Source organism: Camelus dromedarius, chromosome 18, assembly GCF_036321535.1.
Source record: "Camelus dromedarius isolate mCamDro1 chromosome 18, mCamDro1.pat, whole genome shotgun sequence".
NCBI lineage: Eukaryota > Metazoa > Chordata > Mammalia > Artiodactyla > Camelidae > Camelus > Camelus dromedarius.
Genome location: NC_087453.1, coordinates 10,404,448 through 10,421,904, shown reverse-complemented (window position 1 = coordinate 10,421,904; position 17,457 = coordinate 10,404,448). Strand labels below are relative to the sequence as shown.

The 17,457-nt window shown below is 51.9% G+C and overlaps 1 protein-coding gene across 5 annotated transcripts in view; it reads right to left on the bottom strand.

The window, feature by feature from the left end:
• The window catches only part of SULF2 (sulfatase 2), a 109,607-nt gene that overhangs the window by 67,860 nt on the left and 24,290 nt on the right, over positions 1-17,457 (bottom strand). For 4 of the 5 annotated variants that reach the window (XM_031433657.2, XM_064497013.1, XM_031433658.2 and 1 more), the window contains exon 2: positions 13,567-13,841. In XM_031433657.2, the coding sequence (XP_031289517.1) occupies positions 13,567-13,741 (175 nt within the window). In that variant the 5' untranslated portion in view covers positions 13,742-13,841. Of the gene's footprint in view, positions 1-3,223; positions 3,283-13,566; positions 13,842-17,457 lie in introns of those variants that run through there. The other variant, XM_064497012.1, reaches the window with a different exon arrangement.

Sequence of the window (17,457 nt, the reverse complement as noted above, 5' to 3'; positions counted from 1 at the left end):
TTCTCTGGGCCCCCACGAGCTGGAAGGGCAGGGAAGGATTCACCCCTAGAGGCTTTGGAGGAAAGAGCCCTGCCGACACCTTGATTTCAGACGTCTGCCTCCACAATTGTGAGATAGTAAATCTGTGTTGTTTTAAACCACCGGGTGTGTGGCAATTTGTTAGGACAGCAATAAGAAACCAATACAGGGTCTAGCAGGCATTTGAGGCTCTTGCGGAAGAGCTGCCGATCCCAATCACCAATGACCCCCTAGAGCCCCGAAAGCGTCAGGCCCACCTCAGCTCTCTGTCCCTAAAGGCTAAGAATGAAAAGGAGATTTATGTGGCTCTTTGATCCCATCTTTTTTGCCAAACAAGGAAGGAAACAGAGTTTCCCTGAGGCAAACATAGATCGTGTATCTCTTCACTGCTTAAAAGCATCCAGTAGCTTCCCACTGCACTCAGGAGAAAACCCAAATTCCTTACTGGGGCCTGAAAGACTATTCCAGACCTGCCCTCCCCGCCAACCCACCTCCAGAGTTTCTTTGACCTCATCTCTTCTCTCCCCACTGCTTGCCCGGCTCCACAGGCTTCCTCATTGTTTCTCAAGGGTTCCAGGCTCATCCCTGCCCCAGGATCTTTGCACTTGCGCTTGCCTCTGCCTGGGACTCTCTTTCTGAGACTTCGCATTATTCACATCTTAACTTAGAGGTCGCCTCCTCTGTGAGGCCTGGCCGACCTCACCATCTGAAGGAGCCCCCACCCTGCTCACTTGCTACCACACCAGTATGCTTCTTCTCCGTGTTTCTCTCCTTCCGAAACAGTCTCCTTTACCAGTTCACTTGTTTATGATCTGCCTCTGCTTCTGGACTGAGCGTTCTGGGTGATCCAGGGCACTGTCCACCTCCAGCCCCAGGAATACAGACCTGATGCCCTGTGATCTCACTGAATGACTGAAGGAAGAGAGCAGACTCTGCCCTTTCGAGCCCAGCACTGAGGCGGTTTTATAAGAGAAAACCAGATGCCCACCAGGAACCAGGAGTGTTTCCTGAGCCTCCTGGCCGAGGTCTCCCCCAGTGGGTGAGGAAAGAACCAGCTTTGTGTTCGAACAGGAATCGTCAGGCCTTGGAACTGCATGAACATCTGTTGTCAAGGTCACACACCCTCTGGAGAAGTCCCCAAGGGTCCCAGCTGTAACTGGTGGCAATTATAGGGTTTCCACCAGGTGTGAAGTCTCCCTCTGCAGGGGATGGAGGAGGCAGGCTCTCTGGGGCCTCCTCTACCAGCTGGTGTGAAGTCGCAGAAGCCTGCAGAGTGAGCGAGCCACAGGGTCGGACAGAGCCCTGGGCCTCCCCGGCTGGGGGGTGGGGGTGGGGGGCGCCCTCCTAGCCTCCTTATTGATCAGATGTCAGTAACGTCCCTGGCTGCACACTGAGCCTGCCGCCCCTCCTACTCCGCTTCCCTTCACCCCCCAGCACTTACTGCCCTCGGACAATTCCCTCATTTGTGTGTTACCCGCTGTTCCCACCAGAACAGCTCCACGGGGCAGGGACTTAGGTCTGCTTTGTTCACTGTCCTACTCCCCAACCCAGAACAGTGCCCGGCACAGGGTGAGGGCTCAACGAATATCTACTAAAGTAACAACAATAAAAATTATCTCACTCTTTGGGTTTCCATACAACCCAGGAGCCCAAGCTGGTTTGTGTCCACGACATGCATGTGTGTATATATGTGTTTGTTGTGCACAGTGGATTTTAAACATCTGAATTTAAACAGCACCAAACAGATGATGTGGTCGCTAGTTTGCCACACTCCCCAGTGCTCCCTATAGTCTTATACCAGCTCTGCCCATTCACATTACCTGCCTGGTCCCTGAAGGCTTTGGTTTGGTAACTCCTAATATAACTTAGTGGTTGAGACAGCTCTGACTCGTGCCTGGGGTAGAGAGGGGACAGTGATGCATGCCAATAACAACTGTTATTGTCACTGATGTGATGACTATGCTGGCTGAGTGTCTGCTGTGTGCGCTGTGCTGGGCACACAATGTGCATCGTTTTATTAAATCCTCCCAATGAACCATTCAACAGAAGAGGGAGCTAAGCACAAGAAGTTAAATGACTGGTCAAGGTAGCGGAGCTGGGGAAGTGCGACGTGAGGGATGGAACCCAGGCTTGTCTGACAGGAGAGGTGGGTGCTGGGTGAAACCTTCAGGAAACGTTCAGCTTTGGCCACACAGAAGGTGTTGATAATGTACCAGGAAGTGCACAGAGGTCCCCATGCACTCTGTCAACTCTTGGTTTCAGCAAGGCTCAGAAGGGGAGTCCCCTGGACTGTCTGCTGGTCCCCAAGTCATCCCAGAGGTGACATTAGCTGGCACATCAGCAGTGAGAGTGGCACAGGGTCACATCACCAAATGCCAGGGACACCAGTGGTGGGAAAGTGATTCCTGTCCACTCCTTCTGATAAACTCTGGGACAAAGTCTGGGGTGGGCGCTGCCCCGTCCTAATGCCCACACCCTATTTCAGCAGGAAGAGACCCGGCCAGCCGCTAGGAGCTCTGGGCGGGCAGCCGTATTGGTTTACACCTGAACACGTGGTTTACGTTCCTTCAACTTAGGGCACATGGTGCTCGCCTCTCTCATTTAGGGTAGTGGAATCCTGTTCTTTAAAAACAATTACAATTGTTAAAAAAAAAAAAAAAAGTAAATAGTAGCATGGGTGGCACACAAATACAGTGAAACTGTGCAAAGGTGAGGGGATGGCCGGCATGTGGCACAAGCCGGCACCGTCTACCCAGTGGTGACATTGGCTAGTAGACACCTCAGGTGTCCCCTGATGTCAGAGGTCTGTCCACAGCTCCCCCTGCAGCTCCTCCCCTCTCCTCCAGGTACTCAGGCAATACCCTTAGCTACTCCTTGGTCCCGTCTTTCTATCCCACATCCAATCCAACAGCAAAACCTGTTGCTCTTTCTTCAAAGAACATCCACACTCAGACTCTCGTGGCCTCCTCCCTGGGCAGGCAGCCACCCTCTTTCCTCTGAACGAGGTCCACTGCTTCCTGACTGCGCTGCAGCCACTTACTCCCTGAGAAGCAGCCAGAGCATCTCCTCCCCTCAGCACCCACCGCAGCTCCCACTCACTCAGAAAGCAAAGTCCCTGTGGTTGTCCGCAGGCTCCTTGGGATCCAGGTCCCCCTTCCCACCCCCTCTCTGCAACCACGGCGGCCTCGACTCTCCTCACACTTACCAGGCTCACTCCCGCCTCAGAGCCTCTGTCCATGCAGCTCCTCCAGGCCATGGTGCCTGGCACACAGCAGGTGTTCAGCGAGTTTTTCTCAAAGGCACGGATCTAGGGCAATCCAGGCAGAATCCACCCTTTGCCAGCTCTTCACAGAGGAGAAAGGAGGAAACAGCTGGCCTCACCGGGTCTCCAGAGAGGGCAGAGAGGACAAAGCCCGGCCGCCCACCTGACCTGTCAGACCCTCTCCTGCAGAGCAGGGGGGCCGCACCTGGTGGCTCATCCACCTGCAGAAAGCAGCCCCGAATGCTGTGCTGGCAGAAAGCAAACAGCCTGCGGAAACTTTTCTCCTTTTAAGGGGCTCCAAACTGGCGTCTCAAAGCCCTCACATCTCCATCTTCCTAATTTTGGAGGAAATGAGCCATTGTCTGCTCTTAACCGGTACCTCCCCGCGCGGGTCTGCTCGGGGCAGTCACCCCTGCCCAAATCGGCCAGCCGAAGGAGAGCTGTGTCAGTCTGTTGTTGGAGCACAATTTAAACGTGTGTTGAAATGACAGCCGCGTCTGTGCATACGCAGCATGACATGTTAAGGCCCCCCTTGGGGACAGTAACCTGCTTTATTAAAACTGCCACAGTGACAAGGTTCTGTAAATCTGCATCTGGAACAGGAAAACACATGATCTCACCTCCGTGCCCCGCGCAGCCCTGATGCAGATGGACAGCTCTGAGGGGAGGGAGGAGCCTGGAAGACTGGCCCACACAGAAATAGAAAGGCCAGCCAACCAAAACTTATGTCATCCAACATAAGCCAGGGGACACGCAGACAAAAACAGACCAGGCTTCTTTCCGTGATCAGACCTGCCTCCCTCGCTGGGCCAGGAGTGAGGTCACCCTGACACTTTTCTCTGTGACTCTAATGGACTGGTGTGGACTTAAAAAAAAAAAGCGCAATCTTAAAGTTGAGGGTTTTGTTTTATTCAGCGGACTTTCCAAGGACTCGAGCCCGGGAGGTGGCCTCTTAGCTGGCTCTAAGAAACTGCTCTGAAGAGGCAAGGGAGGAGCCAGGATATGTAGGAGCTTTGGCAACAAAGATCAGGTAGTCGGAACATTAAAAGATTACTGTTAATAAGAAGAAAGTCAAGTATCTGAAGTTAAGGAAATTAGCACTTTTCTATACACGGGAAGATGCAAAAGGCTGGGCTCACTGAAATCATCCCTTTGATGTGCACCTCGCTCTCTGGGGCCAGTGTCCTGTGCTTCCACTGCAGAGGCCCGGCTGCCTACTTGTCTCCATCCTGAGCTCCCTCTGCTCACGGTCGGGGGTGGCGGCAGTGGCTGATGACTTGATGGCCACAGCATCCTTTGTTTACTCATACGACAGGCAATATTCTTCATTCACGCTGGGGAGGCCCCGCCCCGACCCTGATGACGGGGACTTGAATTTCGGTGCCCAAACTACTCACCTGCCCAGGAACAAGGCGTTTCCCACAGCAGACCCATCCCCCTTTCTGATTGCTTTTTTTGGGAAGCCTCTCAGTCTACCACCTGGGCTGTTATTTATTTGATCTCATAGTTTTCTTCCAAGTAACTTAAAAAAAAAAAAAACTTTCATCTCAACCCAAGTAGCTATGTGACATTCTGGACTTGACGAGCTACTTAGGTATTTTTTGGATGCGTGTCAAAGTAAGTTTACAGTAGGCTAGTCAGTGTTTGTCGACCTGTCACAAGAGATGATTTCGTGCACGACCGGTGTCACAGAAAGGCATTTTGGGAAATGCTGATTTAATGCTCTCTTCTAAAGGTCTGGGTCAGAGCAACCGCTATCTCTGGGGACTTAGTGGGTGCTAGGGGTGCTCAAGATTCAAAACGTGCCCCGATCTTGGCCAGTCCTGGGGCGTAGGTGGCTCATATCCACTTTCTGCCGTAGCGGTCTGTGTCGGCTGGGAGAGGACGCACCCCACGCCCGCCGCTCCCCTCCTCCCCCAGGATAAAGTCCTTGGCCTCCAACTTGGGCGGCACAGCATAGGAAGCACTGGTGTTGATGGAGAACTAAAGAGATGATGCTTTCTGATGCTTGTTTTCTTGAAATTATAGGTAAACAATGAGCGTCTGTGATGTCAGGCCCTCCTCGGAAAAGCAGTGGGAGGTGGGCGGTGGGTAACAAACCCAGGGTCTCGACTTAGATCTACATCTAAACCATCGCCATTTCTTACCTAGACTTCTGCAGAATTTTAACTGAGAAAAATTTATGCAAAGTCTTTGGTTCAATGCTTGGCATACAGAAAGGACTTGAAACATGCTAGCTTTAAAAAATTCAGATTATGGCAGCTCCCAACCACATGCAGTATAACACAGAGTGCATAAACTGCCTCTGGACAGTCTCTTGTCTGCATGTGTGTTGGATTTAGGTCTGCTAAAAAGTGCTAAAAAAAATCTGAATTAATTGCTAACTTTAAATTTTTAATTGGGAGATTTCACATCAATCCAGCTTTCGGGCTCTGCGCGAGAAATGCCAAGAGCTGGCCTTGATGGGCCCAAAGGCGGGTGAATCTGAGTAGCAAAGGCCGGCTTTAGCAGGGCCCCTCTCCGGTTCCCCATGGCCCCCATCAGGCCCACGTCCCTTATATGCAGTACCTGCCTGGCCCTGAAGGCACTGAGTTTGCAACCCTTAGCTGGCTCTGTTCCAGCTAAAGTGACTGGCTAAGTAAACTCGTAAAGTAAGGATTACTGTCGCTGGGAAACCCACAGAAAACAGGCTTTAAGCGGGCGAAGACGAGTTGTGGGCTTAGGTAAAGAGGCTCGACCTGGACATGCAAGGGGTGGAGGCTGCGAGCTCGGGCCACATGTGGGGAAGCATGTGTGTCCACGACCATCCTCCAGCCGCCGGTTCCACCCGCCAGGCTGGAATTCACGTGGCAGCCCTCAACTGGCCTTTGAATGTCCCTGGAATGCCCGCAATGTCACTGGATCAGACTGTGAGTTGCCCGCTCATGGAAACACCTGTTTAATGGCCACAGGAGGCTGAATGCCCCAGACTCCGGGGAGGGGGGAAGAGGGGTGAGACAAAGGCCTGGGGGCCGAATAGCAGCAATCAGAGGCCACATCTGGGCCCAGGGGCTCCACTGTTTCCTGGAGCAATTACATTTCCTCCTCTGGCTGGAAGTGCTCACTGTCAGCTGGCAGCTCGTATCAGGCTTGCAATGCAATCTAGAAAAATTCACTGGATTCCTAGGACCCGTTTCTCAGATATGGTGGCAAAGGAGGAACCTTTCCTGATGTTTGGATGCAACAAAACACAGGCAAATGTAATTGCTGGTTTCAGCTACAAAAAGCCAAGGCTCAAAACTGGTTCCTAAACCCCTAATCAGTTAAAGCAGATGTTGAGGGGGCAGTCCTGGAATTTCACTAATAAACATTGGACTGAAAAATCAGAAAAGTCCCGCAGTCAATTTTTTTCTCCTGCAACCAGAGCCAGCAGAAGCCCTGGGAGAAAATTCCAACCCAGTCCTTCTCAATGGAGGGGAGGTGCCCTGGGGAAGGGCGGTCGTGGGAGTAACAATGGCGCTGGGCAATCATCGGTCATTTCCTTTCCAAGGAGCTCCACCCAGAAACGTCCCTCCCATTTATAATCCTCCAAAAAAAAACGCCGCCGTCGGCAGAGGCTACTGATTCAATACAGCAGAGTCTCCAAGGTGTTTCGCTCACTTTTCAGGCTGGGCTTCACAGAGCCACTCAGCCACTGGCCTGGCAGGTGATGTCTGCAAAGCAGCTTGGTGTCTGTTCTAAGCCTGAAAACCTGTTCCTCCTCCCTCAGTCTCCCATCTCTGTAAACTGCACCACCATCTGCCCAACGGCTCAGCCAAACACCTCGGAGTCATCCCTGATTCTCCTTCCCTCCCACTTGCAATCCATCAACAAGCCCTTCTGGCCCAACCTTCAAAACAGAACCTGCTCCATCTGTCCCCCACCCCTCCCCTGCCACAGCACCTCCATCCCCTCCCACTGGGACAACTGGTCTCCCTCTTTCTGCCCCTGTCCCCTGGCCACCTGCAGCCAGAGTGAGCCACGGAAAACATGAAACACGCGTACTTGACCTCAGAACATTTCAGTGACTTTCCATTGGCCTGGGAATAAAATACAGACCTTCCCCATCTCTTCTCTGTCCCCACCCACATCCTTCTCTCCCTCACTCCCCAGGACCTGCTCCTCTTCTAAAAGTTCCTAGCAAGCTCCTCCCTGCCTGGGAGGCTCCTCCCTCAGGTTTCCATGTGAACGTCTCCTTCTGATGGTGCCAGTCCCACCAGTGCCTGCCATTTAACCACACACCCCCTGCTAGAGGTGCTGCCCCTTCCCGGGGCCCGTACTCCAGATCTCTGATACGACTGAGACCCTGGGATGCCCACCAATACCTGCTTCCCCTTTGTCCTTGTGAACAGATCCTGACTTTAATCTTCAATGCACTCAGCTAGGAAACTGCATTTCCCAGACTCTCCTGTAGCTACGCGTGAGAGTGGTCCTCCTTTTGGCCTTCCAGATCCACGCTCTGCCCAGTTCTCCAGCCCAGGGAGCTGACCTGGATGGGCTGTATCCACAGGTGTGTTTATACTCTGGCTTTGGACTGGGTTTGGCCAATGCAGGGCCCTGGCAGGAGATCAGATGGGAAACCAAGGATGGGGTGTAGATTCCTCCACCTCCCTCTCTGTTGTGTCAACAGAGCATGACAGCTCTGGTTGGGTGGTCCTCTGAGTCTCAAGGTTCCAGTAACCATTTGCTCCCCTCATCCCCTTGGTCTTGGATGACCCTACTGTCACTAAATAGCCTTGGGTATTGCACTATCATTTCCCCACACTTGCTCCCATCTTAGCAAAAAAGTTAAACCCTCCTTGAAATAACACAAATTTGAATGTTCCCCTGCATTTCTTACTAAGATTGTGTGGCTAATTAAGTTCTGTCCACATTGGAGGGGATGTCTGGGATGAGGACCTTAAAGGGAGCTGACTTAACCTGAAGGGCCATCCTTTTTGCCTTTCTGCTTCCACCTTCTTGCTGCCTGGAATGTGGCTGTGAGAGCTGGAGCTTCAGCAGCTATTTAGAACCATGAAGATGACCCTGAAGATGGAAGTCACATAATAAGCATGGTAGAATACAAAAGCAGAGAAGGAGCTTCAGTCCCTGATAAACTTGACGCCACCAGGCCAGCCCTGAACTGTCAACTTCCAGACATTTTTATGTGAGTAAGGAACAAAATTCTATCTTGTCTCAGCCACTGTTATTTGACATTTTCTTTTACATGCAGCCAAGCCTAATCCTGGCGCACTTAGTTTCCAGAATTTAAGTGATCTCCCAAGTGTTGCTGAATTGGGGGGAAAAAGAAAACCTTGCAGGAATGTGCTTGGCAAGTGGAACACCAGGGTGGGTCCAAAAGAGCCTCTCTTCTTCCTGAGATAACCTGCATCCACATGTTTTTCTAACCCCAGTGTGCGGCGGCAGGAATGTCAGGAATTGGTATCTCAGAGAGGCTGCTTTGGAAGTTACCACCAATCTGATGTCCCAAATCTGGGCACACTCTTCTGGGCTTCCGGCCATTTGGCCCCCACAGAGCACCCAAGCCTGCAATTTAGAATTGCTTTCTGGATATCAGTCTGCAGCACAGGGCGTGGTTTCCTGTGTTCACAGAAGGGAAGAGGCAAACAAGAGCCTGGCCAGAAACTCTCCAGAGCCTTTCTCCCAAAAGCCAGCCTTTCCCACAAGATAGCCCTCCAGGCGGGGTGCCTGCCACTTGCAGGATCACAGACCCCTCGGAGAATCTGGTGAGGCTCTGGGACCTGGGGAAGCACAAACAGGCGCATGATCTTCATACAATTCCCACCCTCTCCCACTCCTGGCCCGTCCAGGCCTGGGCCTCCCCTCTGAACTTCTGACTCTGAAGGCTGGCTGCCTTGGACAGCTCCTCTTGGCTTCTTTACAGGCATCTGCAAGTTACCAGGTCCAGGACCGAGCTCCAGACCACAGCTTTCCCCATCTCTGTAAGCAGAAAATCCCTCCTTGCAGTCAGTCAGGCCAAAACCTTGGAGTTATTGATTCTTCTCTCCTCCTCCACATCAGGTCCATTAGCACATCTTACCAGCTCCACCCTCTCTGTGCAGCATCTGATGACTTTTCCCCACTCTGGTCAGAGCCACCATCATCTTGTGCCTGGACCATTGCAGTAGACTCCTTCCTGCTCCTATTACATCCCTTCAGTCTGTACTCCATATAATAGCTAAAGGGGACATATTAACACGTAAGTCAGATGATGTCAAGGTCCTTCACTAGTGTCCATCTCATTTAGAAGGCAAAGTCCTCCCCCTGGTTCAAAGACCTTGCATGACCCACCCTCCCACCACCACCCCATTACCTCTCAGACCTCACCTGTTCCTGTCTCTTTTGCTCACACTGCTCTGCCACTTTGCCCACTTTGCTGCTCAGTGAGCCTGCCCAGACTGCTTCTGCCTCAGGGCCTTTGTACACACTGTTCCCTTTGCCTGGAATGCTCTTACTGGGGGAATCCCCTGACTTACTCCCTTACCTTCTTTGCCCAAATGTCCCCTTCTCAGGTAGGCCCCCCTACATAAAATCACAACTCTCCCTTTCCCCACCCCTCCTTGCTGACTCCCCTTCCTTGCTTTATTCTTGCTTTTTTCACCATCTTATATATTATATACATATTTTTGATTAACTCTTACCCTAGATATTAGCTCCCTAAGAGCAGAGATTTTGCCTAATTTGTTTGCTGCTGAATCCCTGGCACCTGGTGGCTGCTCAGTACATTTCTCACAAATGAATGAGTCTAGTCCACCCTTTGAATCCTTGCTCCCAGACTTGACTGCACACCAGCCATTCTGCCTCCTTCTGGCACCAGCTCTTGAATTTTACTTTAGGGAATCACCCTTACCACCTCCCAGTCCTCATAGTTCATATGGGGGTTGGCTCCATCCCTGGCTCCAGGGACATGCATGTGACCCAGGCCGGCCAACTATTGTGTCATCCCCCTTGGGCTCTGTCTCCTGAACCCTCAGACACAAAAGTTACAGCCAAGTGGTGTCTACATTAACTGTGGCCCCAACACTAAAAGCCTATGACTCACATTCGAGAAAGTCCTTCCCTGTTCCAGTCTCCATCCTGCTGATCAGGTCAAGGAGAAAGTCTCGGGGAGGTGCTGCTTCACCTCTGACACCTTTCTCCAAACTGCCTACTACCTTTTACAACAAAGACACCCTGGCCTTGGCCTCCAGGGAGGCAGCATCTTGCTGAAATGTAAAAACACTGCTGATCTCATGGTACTCAGTTTTGCAGGGACTTTTCACCACAGGCAGTGGATACCAGTTGTTCATTTAGTCATCATTAAAGCTTCCTTTTAAAAATAATATTTAAGCTTCCAAAAGTCAGTCCAGTTCAAGTAACAGAACAGATGGCCCTGGGATGTTGCAAATATTCCCTTGCCCCAGGCAAGGTCCGCGACTAACGCATCGCGGTGTCTCAGCCTGTTCCAGCCCCGGAGGTTCACCCGGGGTTTGTCTGGGTTGAATTAATCTAGTAAACCCTGGCGGAGTCCACCAGTTTCAAGGCCTGTTTGACCAAAGGACACGTGCAAACAAGACCTTGGCTTCTGTATGCTTCTCCCTCATCCCCTCTCCTGGTGAAGAGGGTAGCCAAGACCCTGTTGGTCTCCGACGGTCCCCCAAACACTGGGATTTTCCTAGTCACTTTGAAAATGTATTGATAACAGAGGCCACTTCCTGGGCAATGTGCCCAAGCACCTGTTCCCTGGGCATCGGAGACTTCTGAGCGACAACTCAGGGAGGCACCTCAAATGCAGGGAGGGAAAGGAAAAATGAATATTCATCAAATAGGAAACGGGGCAAGCTTCTGTGCTGTGTCCCACATCTGTCCTCTCATCCAGACCCTAATGAGGATGGACGGCTGTTGTCCGCCCTGGGACTGGAAGAGAGCCTGGAATTATCTTAGTGGAGAAGTCACCAGCCCCGAGAACCGTCTGAACTGCTGCACGGATGAGCAGAAAATAGCAGATGATAAATTTTTTAGGACCACCCTCTGCGTGCCAGTTGTTGCAGACTGTGAGATAATGTGCTGGCCTTTTTGGGAACATGCATTATTGATCTGGGTCTGTCTGATGGTTTATAAAAAGCCCCCCTCCCCCCAACCACCTTGCTATCCTTCATCTCCCGAAAGAAGCACAGCCTCCTTCGAAAGCCAGTCCGGCTGTTGGAGGGGCTGGCTCGTTTGCGGAAGGGAAGACTTGCAGGCACCAATCTGTGCAAGTCAGTGCCGCTGGGTGGGAGCGACAGATGCCACCAAACACGAGGGCTCCAAACCCACTGCATCCGCTCCCCAGAATTTATCTTTCAGAAATCCTCGCTTGCCTGTGCAAAGACGAGCATATAAAGACATTGCCGGCAACGGAATCTGTCACAGTGAAAACTGACAAACATGCTCCTGATCTAGAAACCACTCAGTATCCATCCCAGGAGACTGGTTAAATAGAGCAGTGGTTAAGACCACGGGCTCTGGGTTCAAATCTTGCTGAGCCATGTTCTAGCTCTGTGACCTCGGACAAGTGACTTCACTTCTCTGTGCCTCAGTCCCGCCATCTAAAATGAAGAGGATGGATTTAAGTGTTTCAAGACAGCCCTGGTTTTCTCTGCTTTCCTCTCTCCCATATCCTCATCATACCCTTAGCCCCTTTCCTTATATTTGGATATTCTGTTGGCTTTATTCAGGTCACAGATGCAAACTGACAATCAGATTCTGACATGAGGCTTAGTTAGATAACATAGGAGCAGCACGTTTTTACTGCAGCTAAGAATGGGTGTTCACCATTCACCTTGGTTCAGGCCAAAACTCCCACCATCCCCCCTCCATCCAACCCATCCGTGCACATTTTACTGGTTCCACTGCTCCTGCCCTGGTCCAAGGTCCCGTCATCGCCTGCCCTGTTACTGTACTGTCCTCCAGTGGGCCTCCCTGTCATCTAATTTCAACAAACAGCCAGAGGGGATCCTAAGTCAGGTCACAGCCTTCCCTTGCTTAAGCACCCCCCCAACTCATGTCGATTTCACACAGAATAAAACGCGAAACCCTCACCATGGCTGCAAGGCCCCGCACGACCTGGCCGCATCTCTCTCCACTTATAACCTGGCTCCTCCACCCCAGCGCATGGGCGTTCTTTCTGTCCCAACCACCAAACTCATTTCTAGAGGTCTTTGCCTCTCCTGTTCTCTCCAGCCGGAACGATCCTTCCCCAGCCCTCCAGCTTCCAGCACGGCGCTCTGCACAGAGGAGATGTTTAATCAGTATCCTGTCGAATACATGAATCAATGTCTGGGGGGGGGGGTCTTGAATTCCCAGGCAGAAGAACTAAGATGGAAGCAGCTTCAGGGGCCCCACGAGGCAAGGCCAAGGTGCCCCTGAGGTCAGGTGCTGCCCGCGAGGACTCCCTGCAAAATTCCACCAGAAACAAAATGCATGGTCCTATGGCCACATGTGGCCCATTCAGAAAGCTGCCAGGGACACAGGTATCAAATGTGTCAAATTGTCAATAAAAGCTCTGGGTGGTGATTGCTTCCTGGCTGCAAATTCTTTTTGCACTGATAAACTCCCCGAGAAGCATCTGTACTTGCGATCACTAACACAAACCATCATGAGGAACGACTTGCATGTACATAAATCCCCTTTGCTTGGTGGTTAAAAGACTGAATCATGTTTTTAATAATGGATCCCCAAAGGGTATAGATTTGCAGTTGGATCTTCACCACCACCTTTTCCTTTGGCTCTGAAGGCTTACCCAGTAAACCTTTCAATTTGTTGCCATCAACAATATTCAGTTATCCTTTGCTAGTGGACAGAGGCTAAAAGCCCACCCCTCACTTGTTCAGTTATTGGCAGGACCCAGGGTGAATGGCTATCTTCCTTGTGAACTAGCAATGGTCCTGATTATCTGCCTCCCTCGCTCCATGAAACAGTGCCTGCCTGACTCATTACTGAAGTTCCAGGCTGTAGAATCTTGCCTGGGATACAGCAGTTCTCAACAGTAATTGGACAAAAATAACGAATTGGTCGTAACACTGCTTCTCTTTAAGACTTCAGAGAAATCCAGGAACGGTTCTCCATTAGGAAAAAGTTGGAGGCCTCTAACCCTGAGGACCCGGCTGTACAGCCACGTGTGTGGGTGACTTGGTTAAATCCACTGGACGTGACCCCTACAGGGTCTACACGAGTGTCTTGCGTGAGGAGCCTGAGACCCAGCACAGTGAGCCTGGAAGGCGCTGCCTGCTAGCGGCCGGGGTGCTTACCGAGCTCCACGTCCTGGTCATCCGTCAGCACCAGGATGATGTTGGGCCGGATGTTTCTGCGGTCCCTCTGAAACCTGCCTTTCAGGCGGTGGTGGGACAGGAACGCCGAAGTGCCATCCAGCAGAGAGAAAACAGTTGCAGAGAGCAAGCAAAGCAGGACCCCGAGGGGTGCCATTTTCTGTTTCCGCGGGTCCCTTGCTTTTGGCAGGACGCAGGAGGCTGGAGTTGCGTTTTGTGGATTTCTTTCTTTCCCCTCTTCCGTCTCTACTCACGATCTAAAGTAAGAGGAAAAGAATCAGGTCAATCTCTATGTAAAGGCTGCCCAAGCGCTCAGACTTGCATAATGATTTCTACGATGGCTTCTGGCACGAACAGGGAGAGTTTCTTTGATCAGGGATGGCTATGGCAAAGCAAAAACCTAATTCAGCTAAAGTTACAGGAAAAGTATTTGCTATTGGCTCAGGCAACCGGCCGACAGGAAAGCCTTCTGAGACCACTTCTGCAGGCAGAATTTCTCCCCTGGACCCAGCGATCCTCTGGACGTGTTGGGGGCAGCCCAAGTCCCAAAGCAGGTGGTCAGCTTGTCTCTGAATCATCCAACCAATGCAACAGACAAATCACCCCCCAGAGGAAGGAAAGGAAGAAGCCCTATCTGGGTGAGTGGACACTGCTGGTCACCTCTTCTCTGCCGGCACCAGAGGGGATCAGAGGTGAGTGGATGCAGCCCCAGTGCCCAGGCGGCAGTGATCAGGGAGGGGTCCGGATGAGTGAGGCTGATGCTCTGGGCTGGGGGACTCCAAGTTTCAGTCCTGGCTCCGTCACTCACCAGCTGGGTCTCCCCAACAGTAAGCTAGCAAGGAACCTCCATTTCCCCATGAATAAAATGGGGAGACATGACTGTTTTAAGAACTCAGTCCGACGGGGATGTTTGTGAAGGCCTCCCCACCAACAGATCCCATAGCTGGGTAAGTTATTTGTATTGGTTTTAAGTTGCAAAATAAATGGCAAAAGAGAACACTGAGAGCTTAAATGTTGAGGGAGAAGAACTGTCACATTCACTGTGACCTCGGTCACCCCCTGACCCCAGGTCAGATGGGGTCATGAGCAAAGGTAGGGGAGGGGAGGTGGGCCAGTGAATCTTGGTCTCTGATCTTGCTCTGTATTTCGCTCTCCGTGGTCATTTTTCTACTTCTTGAGGAAATGAGCCTTCAAATCCTGTCCAGATATAGACTTTTGGTTTCATTTATTTAAAATGAGAGAGACAAAGAGCGAGCATGCAGACATGCTGGGAAGAAACCAAGCTCACTGAGGTTGGCTGAGTCACCGTCCCCATGACCTTGAAGGACTCCGTCTGCCCCTGCTGTTGCGGGGAACCCTGCCCCACCCCAAAGCTGCAGCTCAAAGAATTCATCAAGGCCCCCGGGCTCCACAGAAGGGAATGCCTGCGTCATCTCTCCCAGGGCTGCAACAGCCACTACGGGGGTCTCTCACTTCCTCCCCGATTCCCTGCCCCACCCTACTCCCCACCCTATGCACCCCAGGGCAGCCATGGGGATCTAAAATTCAAATCCAAACATATAACCCAGCAGGGCCTGGACTAGGTGAGATAGGGACGCACTCAGGGCACAAGTTTGAAGGGACACCCATTTCAGGTACAGGTGTGAGGCACTCAGCTCACTTTAGTTCCAGGCCTGACACTCACTTGCTCAGACCCTCCCCTGGCTTCTCATGGCTCAGGGCATAAAATGCAAACTCTACCCCAAGGCCTACAGGGTGGGCATGATCCTGCCCCTGTCTACCTCTCCCTCTTCCTCTCAACTGCTTTCCAGGCCACTGGCATCTTTCTGTTGCTTAGACAAGATATGCTTGTTCCTGCCCCAGGACCTTTGCACTGGCTCTTCCTCAAACCTGAAAGAGTGTTTCCCTAGATTTTATATGATGGGTTTATTCTCCTCTGCCAGGTCTTGGCACAAATGTTGCCTCCTCGGAGAGGCCTGCCCTGACTGCCCTATCTGGGGTGGTGCCCTGGTCCCAGGCACTCTCTGTACTTTGTAACCTGCTTTTAACATTTCCCTCATAATCCCTACTACCTCCTGCAGTTATCTCACTTACTGCTCAGTTCTCCTCGCTGGGGGCTCAGCACCACGAGGGCAGAGACTGGCTTTGTGCTGGTCACGGCTCTGTCTCCAGCACCTAGCAGTATGCCTGGCACAATGTAGGTGCCAAAGAAATATTCAGATCAATCAAGGAATGGAGACCTTGCTAAGGTTCTCTGAGCTCTGCAGAGTGAGGGATGCAGGGCTGGCCAGGGTGGCGCCAGTGGCCTCAGTCACTGAACCCCTGCCCCCGTCCCCTGCCAGCCTCCCAGATCACCAAGGAGGCACTGTCCACTCTGAGGTCTCTGGGCATGCTGTGGTTAAAAAGACTCCAGGAAAGGGTCCGAGGTTGGGCCGCTCTTTTTTGGTCCCTTCTGATCAATTTTCCACTCTGCTCGGTACCCCAGGAAGCCGACCTCTGCAGACTGCATCGCCTGAAGCCCCTTCTCTCTGGCTTCCAGCTGGTTCCACCAGTGGAAGCCCTGTTGAGCAGTGGCAGGGCAGGGGGAGGCAGGCAATCAGCATACTTACTCTCCTCTGCTCCCTCCCTAGCATGCCATGGCTCCCCAGTGTCTCTGTCTCCCTGCGCCTGGCCACAGCTCCAGGTGGGGGCCCCTTAACCCCACCTCACTTCTGAAAACAGTGCCTTCAGTTAACTCCCCACAGGGGAGGCTGAGAACAGAGAGCAGCCTCCACGCAGGGCTTCCCTTGCCAGAGGCCTCCGACAGGATATCTGTGCAGAGAGACGAGACGAGGGTCACGCCACTGGGGGAGCTGAGCTGGGAACGGTGGGTTTCATGGGACCAGAGGACAAGCATCAACTTCCCCATCTCCTCCTCGAAAGCTCACGCCTCCATCAGCCAGCACCGCTGCAGTGATGCGTGCCGGGCATCTGCTTTGTGCCATGTTATATGACAGTTAAAACATGGACTTTAAAGTTATTTGCTGGGCAAGCCTAGGCAAGTCACTTAACACTTCTATGCCTCCATTTCCCCATCTGTAAAATGGGTGTGAAGGATTAAACGACTTAATCCAAAGTGCTGAGACTAGAGCTTGGCACATGGTATGTATGGACTGGAACACATCACCCACAGCGAAAATCATTATTAGATGACCATCACCATCACCGCAGCTGGGTCCCAGGCCAGGCCCTCTTCAAGGTCTCCCTCAGTCTCCCCAACAACGCTCTCACACAGGTATGATCCCCATTTTACAGCTGAGAACAACTGAGGCTGAATCACTGTCCTAAGGTCACCTGGAGAGAAAAACGGCAGGGACAGTGCTTGACCGCTTTCCCTGACAGCCCAGCAAGGACCTCTCGTTTCCCAGCTTCTCCCATTCAAGTGTCACAGCCCGGTCTCTGCCATCTCTGGACAGTCCTCCCACTATTATTTGGTTCACATGCTTCTTTAAATGGCCTCATTTAAGAACAAAAACACAAACATGTGTTTCTGAAAAAGAAAACCTTCTATCCGAGGATAAATGGGAAAGCAGAGCCTCTTCCCTATAGACACACAAAGTCAAAGAGAGCAGGGGCCGTGTTCCTCCAGCCAACAGCTTCTAGTTCACATTTAAGGCCCTAAGCTGAGCCCCGGGCTCGCGGCTCTCACACTTACACTGTCTTTCTTTTCAAGGGAAATTAGCAAGTGTTGAAAGGCGACAAAGCACATTAGCACCATCCGGAGACTTTCTGCAGGAGGTAACGGGAGGCTTCCGAGGACTGAAAAGGAGATATGCCCTAGACATCTAATGGGTCTCTGAATTACCCCAAATCATTGGGGGGGGGTCCTCGAAA